Genomic DNA, 12,998 nt, shown 5'->3' with positions numbered 1-12,998 from the left:
CAACCCCTGCGCAACTTATTTGTATTAGTTAATCCTTAACCCCTCAGCCGAGGCAGCCGACCCCTCAGCCGCCACTGTTACCTAGGACTCCGTTAAGCCAGCAGCAGGTCAATCGTGAACCACTTACGCCTATCTCTCTCAATAGGACTTCACAATTAACGTTATCGTCGCTTCTAATAACACCGTCCAATAGCCAGCCGTTAGGGAGTACTCAGGGGAGCCAGGAGACGTTTGTAAGCTGTGGGTTACCTAATCAGGCAATCTGGATACGCCACAACCTACTACTATTAGTTGTCCCAAACGATCTCGTACGTGTCAAGGCCACGGCTCTGCCCACCGTGCCAAGCATGCCAAAAAGGTAACAATGCTCACTTTGATAGTGAGACTGCGGCCAGAACAGTACTTATTGCCCTTAGGTCAGAGGTGGACGCATCCACATGCCTGAGGCTAAGAGTCTAAGGCTAAGAGCCTAACAGTACGGATGATGACCTTGCTGCCGAAACCCCTCCTAAACAGCAGAAAATTGGAAATGGGTACCGTTGTACTCACAAACACTCCTGCAACCATTTGTAATCATATTTAGGCCATTATTTTGGCTGCAATTAATACTATTGTGATGCTGGAGAGTGATTGAAGGAGCGTCGTTGAGCGGTAGGTCACCATAACGATCCGATTGGCCCTCAGTGATGTCCCAAAGGAGCCTAAAACAGGCCATGCTCACCAAAGAATGCGGTAGGGCGTGCAGAAATTTCCCCACCGGGTGCCCCACATCGGCTTCGAAAGAGCACCGAACCCACGTCATTCATGCTTTCTACTACATCCGCCAGTTTCAACTGCCACGACGACCCGTATCTTCGCAGCTACCCAATACATACCGAGCTGTTACTATGTCCGCCGAAGCACTGCCTATCACACCTGCGCGGTTTGCCGCTGCTCTCGCCGATCTCCCCATATCCTCACTCTACGCAAAGCACGCCGAGCTTACCAACAACATCATACATCTCGAGTCCAGCAACAAACAACTAGAAGACTTCGCGCGTGAGCACGACGATCGCGATTGCTATGAGGCACTCTTAGAGAATCGGCAGGTCATGAAGAACTTCAACGAGCGCATGGATCTGATCAGGAAAGAAGTCGAAGAAGTTCGAGGACTGCCGTGGAGACCGAGAGACGAGGGCGAGGTCAGGAAAGAGGAGGGCGATATTGGGCTGAATGGTACAGCACCGATACAGAACGGAACTAATACAATCACTTCAGGTGCCCCTCCTGCAGCGCAAGAGCAGAACAGCACTGCAGCGCAGAACGGGGAGGATGAGGAGGGCGTATATCTATGAATAACATAGCCTATGTGCAACACCAATGCGCATCGAAGGAAGATTGCATCGTTGAATGGTTGCATGACCGGTGGGGTCTCCTTGCTGTCACACACACACACACACACACACATCCACCGGGCTTTGTGGGTACGCACTGTGTCAAACAGATATTCGTGCCATGCTAACGTTCGTAGGACACAGAGTTTTTTGACAGTATTCATGATAGAGTGCGCTCAACCGCAGTTTGACCCTACACTGTCATTTGCTAAAGGCTAAAGGACGACACGATTGGTCGCTACGACATCATCGCGAATACATCCGGGGATAACTGCCCACTCTGCAGCTGATCGCGTCGACACAATGTGTCCCAGTCAGAACAAGATCTCAGGCCTTTGTTCATCGAACGCCAGTCGTGGCTCAAATCAGACTACCATTGCCAACTGGGAAACATATCCTACATTTGCTCGGAGCTGCCAGTAGAGAAATTCTAATTACATAGACACTACGGCTAGAGCTTGCACGTTCTTTTCTGAGTATCTCCGCGCTCCATTATCTCCCCAATTAAGTTATTCCCTTCCGTTGGTCACCTGCCATGTTGATTGTCCGACATACAAGAAACGTGCAAAGGTAGTGCTGCTCAGTTAAGGAAGCAATATATGGCGGAGAAAGTGCTGAGTTCGATTGTAGAGTTTCAGATCTAAGAACAAGAAGGTTTGTTCCCCAAGCCTAACCAAACGACATGGTTTTGGACACCCTCAAGACATCCATACACAATGACGCCATACGAGCTCAGTTTCATTCTAGTAGCACTGGTTCGAAGACAACAGCTGCACAAGCAATGTTCCGGTTTGAAAAGAATGTATCCCTGTGCAAGGGTACCTCTAGTCGTAGTTCCTGAGAAATGCATCGGAGCTCCTACCTCTTTTGGGTCGAGCCATTACAAGCCTGAGCAGCTGTTATATTGGGATCATATGGAGCCGACCTGGCCACGCATGAACCGGAGTTTTCCCTCGTGTACGACCTGAGTACACTAGGTATACGCAATGATGGAACTCGAGGCGCTGCACTTTTGGCAAGATCTATTCAACCAGAGAAAGATAACGAGGCGGCTACATGGTGAACGCTCAGCTACACGACTGTGTCTTCATCATACATCACAACAAGCCATCCCTTTGCACACTCCACAAGGCTGAGCGGTAGCCGCTGGCCAGTCCGACAGGTCTTCTTTTTCGAGTCTGAGGACCCTATATTTGGCACCATTATCTTGCCTCAATCTGGACATTAGCGTCTTCTACTATCAAGCAAAATAGACTGCATACGGCGAAGCCAGGGACATCTCAGCCGTCCAAAGCGTGTCTTTTTGCGGCGAGGCAGTGCCTTCTTGCGCTCACCGGCGGTTCCCACCGACCCTCATTGGTTACTTCCTCCTCTGAATCGGCAATTACCATTTAATCAACCCAAGTAAAGCATAACCCACCGCATTGACCTTGGCTAGTCTCTGTCCTGACTGTCTGTCTGCACTTGTGTATTGGTTCTTGCCATAGTATTGGTATTTAATATATGTTGGCCAATGGGAGTTCTTACTATAATCTTTAACAGCCTAACTACCACATTGGGCGCCCTCGCATGAGCTTGAAAGCTTGGCTCGGTTGACCTTGCTGATGTGTAGGGAAAACATAATGTGCAGATGCACGCAGGGGTCATAGTTCGCACGTGCTGCTTTAGGTTCGTGGGCGTGGGCGTGGGCGCGGCATGGAGTGGTGGGAAGCATGCACGCGCCAATCTTCGAGTTTGGCTTGGACTCAAGTAGAGAGAAACGTCGAATCTGGAGATTGGTTTGCAAGACGACGCACGGTCTAAATCGACGCACAATTTTGCGTTCTAAAGCTCGAGCAAACCACGTACGAGCGTGGGGGAGAGGACGGAAGGACCGGCGCAGAGGTGGGTTTACCTACGCGCACGTGCGCGCGAGGCTGAAGGCCTTGCAGAAGGAATGGGGAAGATGACGCTGAAGGCCCAATCATATCACTGTTCGGATTCGGTAGAGGCTGCACGTTCGTCATCAATTGCATCCTGCAGTAATCCTACTGCCCTACGACTCCAAGCGACCTCTCCTTCCTTTTTCGTCACCCACACCACCTGATATCGATCTTACTCATCACCACCTCGCACAGGATTCCCACGCTCGTCGCACATAAACGGTCCCCTGCACATCGCCCTGCGCACTGTAAGCACGTACCTATTGAAAGTCTCAGCCACCCCGACCAAGACGTATCCATCTTAGGCATGCCGCAGCGCGGCACGGCTAATTCTATTTTACGATTGGCGCTTGTAGCAGGGGTAGCGACAGTGGCGCGAAGCCACCCGCATGGGTCTGTGCTTGGGGGCTCTCTCGGTGCTTGGAGATCGAATGAGTGAGTTGGCGGGGAGGAAAAGATGGGTGCCCGATTGAGGGAGAAGGCAATCGGATGATATTGTGACAGTGCTATGAAGGCTAGATAGGGTGCGTCTGACGGCATCTTTTAATGATGACTTTCAGATATACGTGCACACTTTCGATCGTCGATCACTACGCAGCCCCATGCTATACGCACTCCTGCACACTTGATCTCGAGCCCCAGGTAAAGATCTAGATTGTACGGATTCTGAGCGCTTGTCTGCGAAGTGTTTCTGGGCTCTCTGAATTAGCAGCAACCAAGTTTTGAAGTCTACCTCGAGCTACGCTACAGGTACCAGGGACGCCTGCACACTGACCCATTGCTTGAGCCATAATCCCAGCACCGTATTTGAGGGCCTCTTAGGTCTGCCGATTCCGACGGATGTTGGATCCGGCGAAGGCTCGTTGCGGGTCCAAGTATGTGGGGGTTCGCACATCGTTTTGCATGTACGGCCAAGGATGGGTGCCTGACAGACCGTGCAAGTTAGTCTTTCCAGAAATCATGCGAAAGTTTTCAGGATGTGTGGCGAGCTAGTATGTGAATTTGATTATCGTGCAAGACCAATTGCACTTTGTCACGAACCCGATGCGGTCACAGTATGTACAACGAAATGTGAGGACTTTTGGTCTGAAATGTTCGATTTGAAAATGATAAGAGATGATGATTTCGATGTGTAATTGAATTCTCAAAAGCGTCCTGGGGTCCGTCCCGGACATGCATAATGCTCGATCGTGCGAGAAAAGGAAAATGCAGTGAAAATGAATAGGCTAAGCGAGGGTATCGTAGCGCTGAAATGCAGCAGCAGAATCTGACAAAGGAGAAGTTTTACAAAGTATTGACGCGCACTCGATTCTGCGTACGGGAGGCAACCTGGCGCTTCACATCGGCCGGTGCTGTGCGCATGGTGACCTGGAAAGTGTCACGGACGCGAGTGCGGAGCAGAGCTTCCAAAGAAGTATAAACGCTGCAGTCAATGCCGTCGCTCGAAGCCCTGCAGTAGCACTCAGAAAACATGTCGATAAGCTTCTCAACCTTCCGGAGTTCGCCCAGGATAATCTGAGTGCGGAAGGTCTCTTCGTCTTCGATCTCGAGCTTGAAATCCCCGAGGAGGATGGGAGTGTGTGTGAATGCCTCCATGCGAGTGTTGATAGGAGAGACAATATCCTGAGCTACGCCGGCAATGGCTTGGTACCAAGACAGGATCTTAGTAATGGAGAATGCAATCGTGGTAGAAAAGTGCGGGTTTGCCGAGCAAGGGCAGCCCAGGAGAGCTGAGAGGCTCTCGACTGCAGCCTTGTTTGCTGACAAAACGGCGTCAAGGGTAGGAAGACCATCATCAGTGCCGTTGAAGTCATCGAAGGAAGTCTGAGAGGACGGAGGCGAATAAAGGCTGTTCAAAACCTGGAACGCGAATTGAGTGCAACCATGACTCTGAACAGGAGCAGGAAAGGCTGGACTGGGCAGCGGCGCCGCCATCAAAGGTGGGGACAGGGAGAAAGCGTCTGGCTCGAACATGGGAAGACTTTGCTGATCTTGCAGGCCGAAAACAAGCGGGCTAGCCATAGGTGGCGAGATCAATCCGTTGTCCATGGGGGCGAGAAATTCTGGTTGGCTTTGCAGGCTTGTGGAGCGAGTGTGTCCAGCGCCGCGATATGGCGAGAGAGGAGCAAACTGAGGCAGGGAGACCATCATTTCTGCCTGATTTTGGAACGTCATTGTTTCCTCGTTCGACCAGCTGGCCTCTGAGTATGGAGGAGATTGATTGCCATCGAAGTTATTCGTTGCGAAGGTGTCTTGGAAATGGAAGCTTGGCGTCGAAGGGCGAAGATAGAGCGGATCAGTCATAGGCTCCGGTGAGCTTTCCACAGTGTATGAAGCAGCTCGTGGAGCAATATCGGGCCTGGCCCCAAATGGGCCACATGAGCTAGCTCTGGAGATGTCGCGAGCAATGCTGCCATCAGGGTTCCTGTTCTTGCGCGGCTTGCCTAACCTGTAATTGCGTGTGAGTTTTACAGAGACCCAAAGGTGTCACATGGGAAAAGAGCGTACCTCATCGAAGGAGAGTAATTGCAGCAGATGCTCATGTTGCCACAGCGTTGGCAAGTAGGTCGGACCTTGTCGCACTTGACCTTCGCGCGAGAGCAAGCATCGCAAGAAGCCCTCATTTTCCTGGGCTTGGCTTGATCATTCGGGCCAGTAGACACCGCTGTGTTTAGAGGCAGAGCGAGCATGTTATCCGTTGGAGGAGACGGAGAAGATTGAGGAGTGTGAATCTGGGGAACAGTCCGGAACATCTGGAATAGCTGTTTGGTTGGCTTGAGTGAAGAAGTACCGTCCAGAGGTTGTTATGTTATATATGGTTGGTATTGAGAATAGTACTGCTGCACGTCAACCAGGATCACTGAAGCCACCGTCTTGGAATGCGCTTGAAGTGCATGTGCAGGCTGTGTTTGCTGGAGCAGAGTGGACAAGCGTTGAAGCTGACCCCTGGTGAACCAGGAGCAGGGTGTGCTGCAGCTACCGCGACAGGGATGCTTGAAATGGGGCTGAGAGCTTACAGTAACATTAGTACCCACTCCAGACTTAGTGTAGTCCAAGAGCTGTGCAGGTCACGCTGAGCGCGCCTACTAGTGCCAACATCCAGGCTCGGGCCGGTTTGGCGGTGGGCCCCTTCAATTCACACCTGCCGTCTTCTTGGTCTAGGGACCCTTCGCTGCCGGAGTGCTGCCGGAGTGCTGCCTCTTGAAGACGGTCTAGCATTGGGCTTCGCGCCATTACCAGCCTCGAAAATTGAAACACTCCAAATCTGGCGAGGCATACCAGTGAAACCAATGTACCAACGTCATGGTGACTTCCGGCGAGGCTGCGCATGTTGAGATTCGATCGTTCGTGCCTCGGCGCTGGTGTCGAGGAAGGCATTAGTTACCCTGTTCGGGTCGCACATGAACTACTCCCATCACAAGTCTTCGTCCATTCAGGCCGTGACTGGGCCGTCATTCTGTCAGCCCTTGACTGTTGGCAAACTTGCGGTTCCCATCCAATCATTGAAAAAGGTCCATATTGTGTTGCAGACTGCTTCTAGCGCTGACCTGCTCGAAGGGAGATGTGCCCACACAAAAATGAACCGTGCTTTGCTAGCTCTCCCGTCTGAACGGGAATGGTTCGTGAGATGGCCATCGACATCATGGCCGCAGATAATCGCAGCAACCGCGTCTAGAGTCTGCCAGCTGCATGCAAGGGCAGCGCTTGCAAACGTTCCCCTCGGCTGGGTGCTACAACATAGCGGCGACAGATAAGCGTGCGCCTGCTCTGCGGTCTGAGATTACTGTCAAATCTTATTGACGTTGACACTGATGAAGCCTCTGGAGTTACACTGGCTGTCAGCTTTGCGCAAGACGTCCGATCAGTGCTCAGTTGTGTGTCGAGACTGCGATGTCGGCGAAACGGCACGGGGTACTGCCTGTTCCTGTACTCAATCTTGTAATCTTCGCTGAGGGCACTGGCGAAGCTGAGATGTTGATGCGTCTCTGGGGTTCGTGTAATTCCCATCGTCGCGAAATAGAAACCATCGTAGCCTCAGGGTATGTGTGGGACTTTGCTCAGCCTCGCTCCCCAACCTGCGGCGGCATGTGCCTGGCGACAAACCCTGAAATAGCATCACCAAGCATGAGGCATGTTGTAGACCCGAACTTCAAAGTCCACATATAACGCTAGCCACAGACTTGGTCGAATGTTGTAAATCATGAGTTCCTTCCTGACACTGGTGGGGCGGATTTCCTCAGGTACGTACCGGTACGGCGCGCGCCGTCGTCTCTGTTCCGTACAGGTATCGACGTATCGTGCTGGTTGCCGCAAAGCTGTACCGTCGACAAGATCTATGTATCAATCTCCCTGCGAAGTTTGAATTGCTCGTGTGCTCGTCTGTCGACGATGTTGTCCACCTGTACTTTGCGCGATCTCTAGTTCTCCTACCTCGGTTCGTGCTGGTGTCCGGCCCAGCCCCTCAGCGTGGTAGCGTACAGTAGCTCACGACATTTCGACTTTCCACGAATGCTGTTACTCATACCGTTCTGCAAACATGCCAAACACAACTGCACGCTCCACTGATGACTGTTTCTACATTCAAATCAGCCTAGGCGTATCGTCGTCAGCATAGCGCGCAGAACGAGCTCTTCATAGGGCAGCCATATTCAGATCTTTGACATGTCGTTGTGGCGAGAAGAAAGCAGACCAGTCGCTCGAACAATCCAACGGGTGCCTGATATGCCGTCCCTCATAATTTGTCAACAGTTGCTGTTGATCCGCAATTTCGGTGACCGAGATCTACAGAGATGCTAACCCTCATGGGCTATATGTCTTGATCGAACGATAGGCCTTGTTGGTTCCTAGAAGAGCAATGGGGGCCACAAAACTCTCTAGGATAAGCATGGCCGGCTTCCAAATGTGTGTCAAGTAAGATCTTCCATATTCGACTCTCTGACTTGAGTCTGGAACCCACTGTGCCCTAGGCAAGTAAATTCGGCTTTTCCCTTCAAGTAGTCTTTTTCGTAACATGAAACAAACCCCCAACAGTGGAATGGATCCAGGTTTAGATGGTTCTCTGTCTCGGGCTTTCTGGTGTTGGATCAGCGAAATCATAGATTCACCGACATGGGCTTAAAACTCCGAACACAACCTTGCCCTGTGGCTGCCACTAGACAGTAGGAGGCTGAAACGTATTCGCGTGTTACAGCATTGGAACAGGAGCCACTGCTGTCCAGAATGCTCGACCGGGCTACCTTGCACCCACTCGCGTTCTCCGCATCGATATGCTAGACTCTTGCCCAATCATTGACCTTCTACAGATTTTCCTTGCGTGTGGAGCCTCGTTCATCCAGCTTGCACTCCTTGGTAGGATGGTATGTTCTTGACGCGGATTGCGACTCGGCGATTATGCTGTAGAGAGTAACTTGGAGAAACCCTGGTTAGGGTGATCGGTGATGAACGTAGCGCCGACTGAAGGTAACTGCATGGAAGATAGTGATCTTGGAGAAGATCTCTGTGGATGACAGGAGTCTGAGGACATATATCAGCAAGGCTCTCAAGCACACAGGGTGCCCCTTTGTCAACAACATGCAGCCACACATCCCCAGCGCTTAGGGTACGACCGCCACGAACGTGTTTTCGACAGCCATAGCTATTTCTAAAGATCTTTGATCAGAGATGGAGATGGAAACTTGAGAGACCAAGAGATGACCATCGAGATACGTAGCGTTCTGCTGTGCCACAACACCCACACTCACCAAGCAGCCAAGAGCGGTTTGGACGAGCTCAGACTGGCGCATACGTTATTGAACATTCTCGAAGAGCTGTATCAAGTAAATGCTAGAAGGGCGAAGGTACCTAGACAGCATAAGAAAGAGGAGGAGGACTCAGAATGTAGAGTGTATGCGCAATACGAGACGTGTCTGACTGAGCATCAGCGTTACGTTATTCGCAAAACGCTGGCGACGCTGTGGTTCAATCTAAGTCGAAATCCTGAAACGTGTTGGAATTAGACTCTACAGAGCCAATGATGGATTGCTGACATCTGCAGCTTGCGACATTTGCATGCTTCACAGCAGATAAGTCCGCCAATTAAAATCACGAACACGCAAGACCCGACCCTATGAGCGTGAGTTCGTCGTTGCTGAAACACTCAGGATGTCCGCAAGAATTTTCTTTGGAGCCTTCTGAACATCGGCCCCGAGGAAGTGTCTTGCGATTTGCTCCTCGAAAAGATCAGAAGAGGTTCCGAGTGGATTGTGATGCACTCACAGCTTCCTGAAGCTCTGCAGCTTCATCTTCCGGCATACGGCAGCATGCCGCTACAAGGTCTTCGCCTTTCAGAGCTAGTAGAATCAAGTCTTCTGCGCGCTGCACGACCTCGCGTGGTACTCCATTCATAGCAGCACAACTAGCACAAATCAGTAAGAAATTCTGGCAAGTGCTGAGGATCTTACCATGTACCAAAGCTTGAGGTGCTCCGGCCTTCACGGAAACTGGACACCGTCAGGTTTTAAGCGCAAAACTGGGACACTGGCCATCATACTTATACAGATACGTTATCTGGTCATCGACTTGCGACTCCTCAGTGTCGACCTTCACCTCGAGGTGCCCAAAGGCAAGAGTAGGCCTCGGCCTCAGCAGGCCTGTCTCAAAGATCTCTGTCACGTCTCAGAAAGCGACCTCATGGAGGTTGCTGGGCTTACCGTGGAAGTGAGTTGCTCCAATAACCTTTGGTCTCTCATCTCCCAGGCTGAGTAGATATTCCATAACTGCACAAGCCAGTCCCGCTCCATCGCTGGCGTCCGTTCCCTTTCCAAATTCGTCTATAATAAGCAGACTTCTACGAGTTGCCAGATTGAGTGCAAGTGAGATCTGTTGCAGGTCGATCATGAAAGCGCTTTGGGCGCGAGAGACAGTTTCGCGGGTGGTGACGCGGGATAAGATTTTGTCGGTCAGCCCGATCCTTGCGCGTTCCGCGGGCACAAAGCATCCAACGTGTGCCATGAAGATGATCAGTGCGACTTGCTTCAAGTAAACGCTCTTCCCGGAGTAGTTTGGCCCGGTCAAGACGAGCATGCTGGCCCCTCCTTCGTAGGTCATGGAGTTACCCTGCAGATCGCTGGAAGAGCCGTATTGCTGGCCAGCATCTAATCCTTTATCTCCAGGTCCACCAACAATAGAGGTGTCATTTGGGACGAAGGACGGGGCTGTTCGTTCTTGGATTATGTGACTGTGCTGATGTTTAGCATGCAGAGCGTAACTATCGATCAGCTGTGCTCACCGGCCATTCTTTATTTGAATGATATTTTCGAGAGTCATGTGTGGCCGTACAAGGTTGTAGGTCGTTGCACCTTGCGCAAGAGCCAATAGACTGAAGGCTTGTTAGCCCAAGTTACATGGTGTGGATGTGTAACATACCTATCAAGCTCGCCACATAGATCTGAGCAAGAAGTGAATAGACCCTCGTACTGCAGTACAAATTGCGCAAGTTCGTGGCTGATCTCGATTTCACGGTCTGATACGATACCGTACACATCTCCGAAGTGATCATCCATTTCCCTTACCTCAGCAGTCTTAAAGTAGACGTGACACCTAAGTTTTCAGTCAGTAAAATTTCTCATGATCCTGAAAGTAGTTCGCGGACCCAGCGGAAAACATTATCTCCCACGGATTGTCAAAGCCTCCCTCATACATGGCGGCTCCTGTAGCAGGGTCCATCGGCACGACAGCAAGGAAGCCAATTTGGGGGAAGTAGATGACATTGAGGGACGTTCGCAAATCTGGAGGCATTCTTTCGGAAAGTTTGCCAGCGACCTGGTTGAGAATGTCTTCGAGTCCATCAAGTGTTCGCTTCATGTGGTCCAGCTCTTCGTCAATACCCGGCAAGATCACTGTTCTTCGTTCTTCGGCTGACTTGTCGAAATCTATAGTCTCACTGATCTTTCGGCCAACTTGAGCAAGATGGTAGCTTTCGAATTTTTCGAAAATCTGCCCGTTTCAGTTTTAGTTTGGAGGAATCATGGAACCACCAACCTTAGTTTTGATGGTTAGGTTGTCACCACCAAGGACGTCATTTAGCGCATCTTTGATCTTGAGAGCATGGAATGCGAACTGTACCGTCAACATCAGTACGACGTAGTTAAAGGAGATTACACAGTTATTACCCCTCTGAGAGAGGCCCATACGCTTCTCGATAGACCGCTTCTTCCTGGCACGGAACCGCCTATGCCCTTCCTTAAGTTGATCATCATTGTGCGCATGTTTCTGACACTCTGCATATTTTGTACCAGAGTGTCAAATGCTAATGTGTTTTCTGAGCGAGAGAGGGTGCCCACAGCGTCTAGTCTCTCGTTGATGACGTTGATGTTGAGGCTCGGACGTAGAAAGTACTGACGGAGTAGGAATTTTCCTTGTGGTGTTCGTGCAAGATGGTGAAATAATCCGTACACAGAAAGACCTTCTTTCGATCCAGAGTTGGTGTTTGGGCCCCTGTTGTGTGAATGTGGATGTGCTTCTGCATCGACAATGCCGAGCGAATGGAGCGTGTCTGCGTTGATGAACATGGTCTCTCGAAGGCTGAACATTTCGAGCGTACTGATGCGAAACATCGTATACGCGGCATCATCGCCAGGCAAATACGCAGCAGCACGTCGTCGCTGAAGGAAGGTAAGAAGCGCACCCGCACATCCGACCTAGGCTTTGAATCAGATCTGAGACAACAATGACTTGACCCGCCTACCGTTATGCGACTTTCCATATCGATCCAGCCTGCAAGTCGAAGTAATTGGCCCTGCTGCCCGGACAAGCCCCCATCCTCATAGCCACCCAGCTGATCACCTGGCACGTTAAAGCTCACTCGTGTGCCGTCATCTTCGCCCAACCTCAAGGTCATAAGTTTACTTCTCGCCCCGTCGTAAGAGAATTCGCTTGGAGGGCGAATATCGAGCAGAAAAGCCAGACGGAACTGATCGTTGTCGCTACTGACCGGCTCACCGCTCCTGGCTTCAGGATCAAAATGATCGATGACAACATCATCAATCTTTGTTGAGACCAGAATGACTGTGGGATCGATGAATGTCTTCACTGCAACACGTCAACACAGGAATTGCGCGATTTGGAAGAGAATGCAGTTACAAGTATCGACGATGTCGGCGCCGCCGATCTGCATGTCTTCCATGAAACACAGCTTCTCATCTCTTGCGACATAGTAACAACATCCTACTGTACCACGGGGTGTCAAGTCGACCGCCATGATTACCTCACTGAGCGTATCGTCGTTGCCGTCATTGTGCAGATTATCATGCTGGGCTTCCGAAGGGGCAATCCTTGGACTGCTTTGTACCACTGGTACTCTTTGAGTCTGCCGACGGGCTCTCGAAGTACCTGTGCTTATGACGGATGTTGAGCGCGCCATAGAGCGATGCCGAAGCGATTTCTTGAGCGGCATGCTGTAGCCCGTATTGATCGAAGAAGAGTCAATGGACGCGTAGTATGTACTGAGTCTGGAAGTTGAGGTGAGGCAAATATCTAGCGGGAAGTTCAAAAGAGGAAGTCACGACTGAGCGCGCACGGCGCGTTCCTGTCGCCAGATCTCAACTAAGTGGAGGGCAAATATGAAAGAAATAGAACCATGCATTGGTTTCTTTGACAGATTGAGTCTACCTGCTAGATGTGATGACGTTACATGTTGTACAAGAAGGAATACACAGTAGACATT

The 12,998-nt window shown here is 50.9% G+C and overlaps 3 protein-coding genes across 3 annotated transcripts, besides 2 other annotated features; 1 reads left to right on the top strand and 2 right to left on the bottom strand.

Annotated features, from left to right (window-relative positions):
- The first annotated feature begins 318 nt into the window (after positions 1 to 318).
- Positions 319 to 459: a dispersed repeat.
- A 254-nt stretch (positions 460 to 713) lies between these two features.
- EKO05_0001484 (uncharacterized protein) lies at positions 714 to 1,334 on the top strand (the record flags this gene model as incomplete). Its single annotated transcript, XM_038944985.2, has 1 exon — positions 714 to 1,334. The coding sequence occupies one exon, from the start codon at positions 714 to 716 to the stop codon at positions 1,332 to 1,334; it is 621 nt and encodes a 206-aa protein (XP_038802240.2).
- An 88-nt stretch (positions 1,335 to 1,422) lies between these two features.
- Positions 1,423 to 1,446: a tandem repeat.
- Positions 1,447 to 4,579: 3,133 nt separating this feature from the next.
- Positions 4,580 to 6,048, bottom strand: EKO05_0001483 (uncharacterized protein; the record flags this gene model as incomplete). The annotated part of the gene is made up of 2 exons (XM_038937512.1): positions 4,580 to 5,744; positions 5,804 to 6,048. The coding sequence occupies 2 exons, from the start codon at positions 6,046 to 6,048 to the stop codon at positions 4,580 to 4,582; spliced, it is 1,410 nt and encodes a 469-aa protein (XP_038802239.1).
- A 3,901-nt stretch (positions 6,049 to 9,949) lies between these two features.
- EKO05_0001482 (uncharacterized protein) lies at positions 9,950 to 12,533 on the bottom strand (the record flags this gene model as incomplete). The annotated part of the gene is made up of 8 exons (XM_059635681.1): positions 9,950 to 10,511; positions 10,563 to 10,652; positions 10,700 to 10,873; positions 10,926 to 11,269; positions 11,315 to 11,392; positions 11,446 to 11,973; positions 12,021 to 12,364; positions 12,416 to 12,533. The coding sequence occupies 8 exons, from the start codon at positions 12,531 to 12,533 to the stop codon at positions 9,950 to 9,952; spliced, it is 2,238 nt and encodes a 745-aa protein (XP_059491664.1).
- Positions 12,534 to 12,998: the final 465 nt, after the last annotated feature.

Source organism: Ascochyta rabiei, chromosome 2, assembly GCF_004011695.2.
Source record: "Ascochyta rabiei chromosome 2, complete sequence".
Classification (NCBI taxonomy): Eukaryota; Fungi; Ascomycota; class Dothideomycetes; order Pleosporales; family Didymellaceae; genus Ascochyta; species Ascochyta rabiei.
The sequence above is the reverse complement of the archived record's forward strand: the minus strand, read 5'-3'. Positions and strand labels throughout refer to the sequence as shown.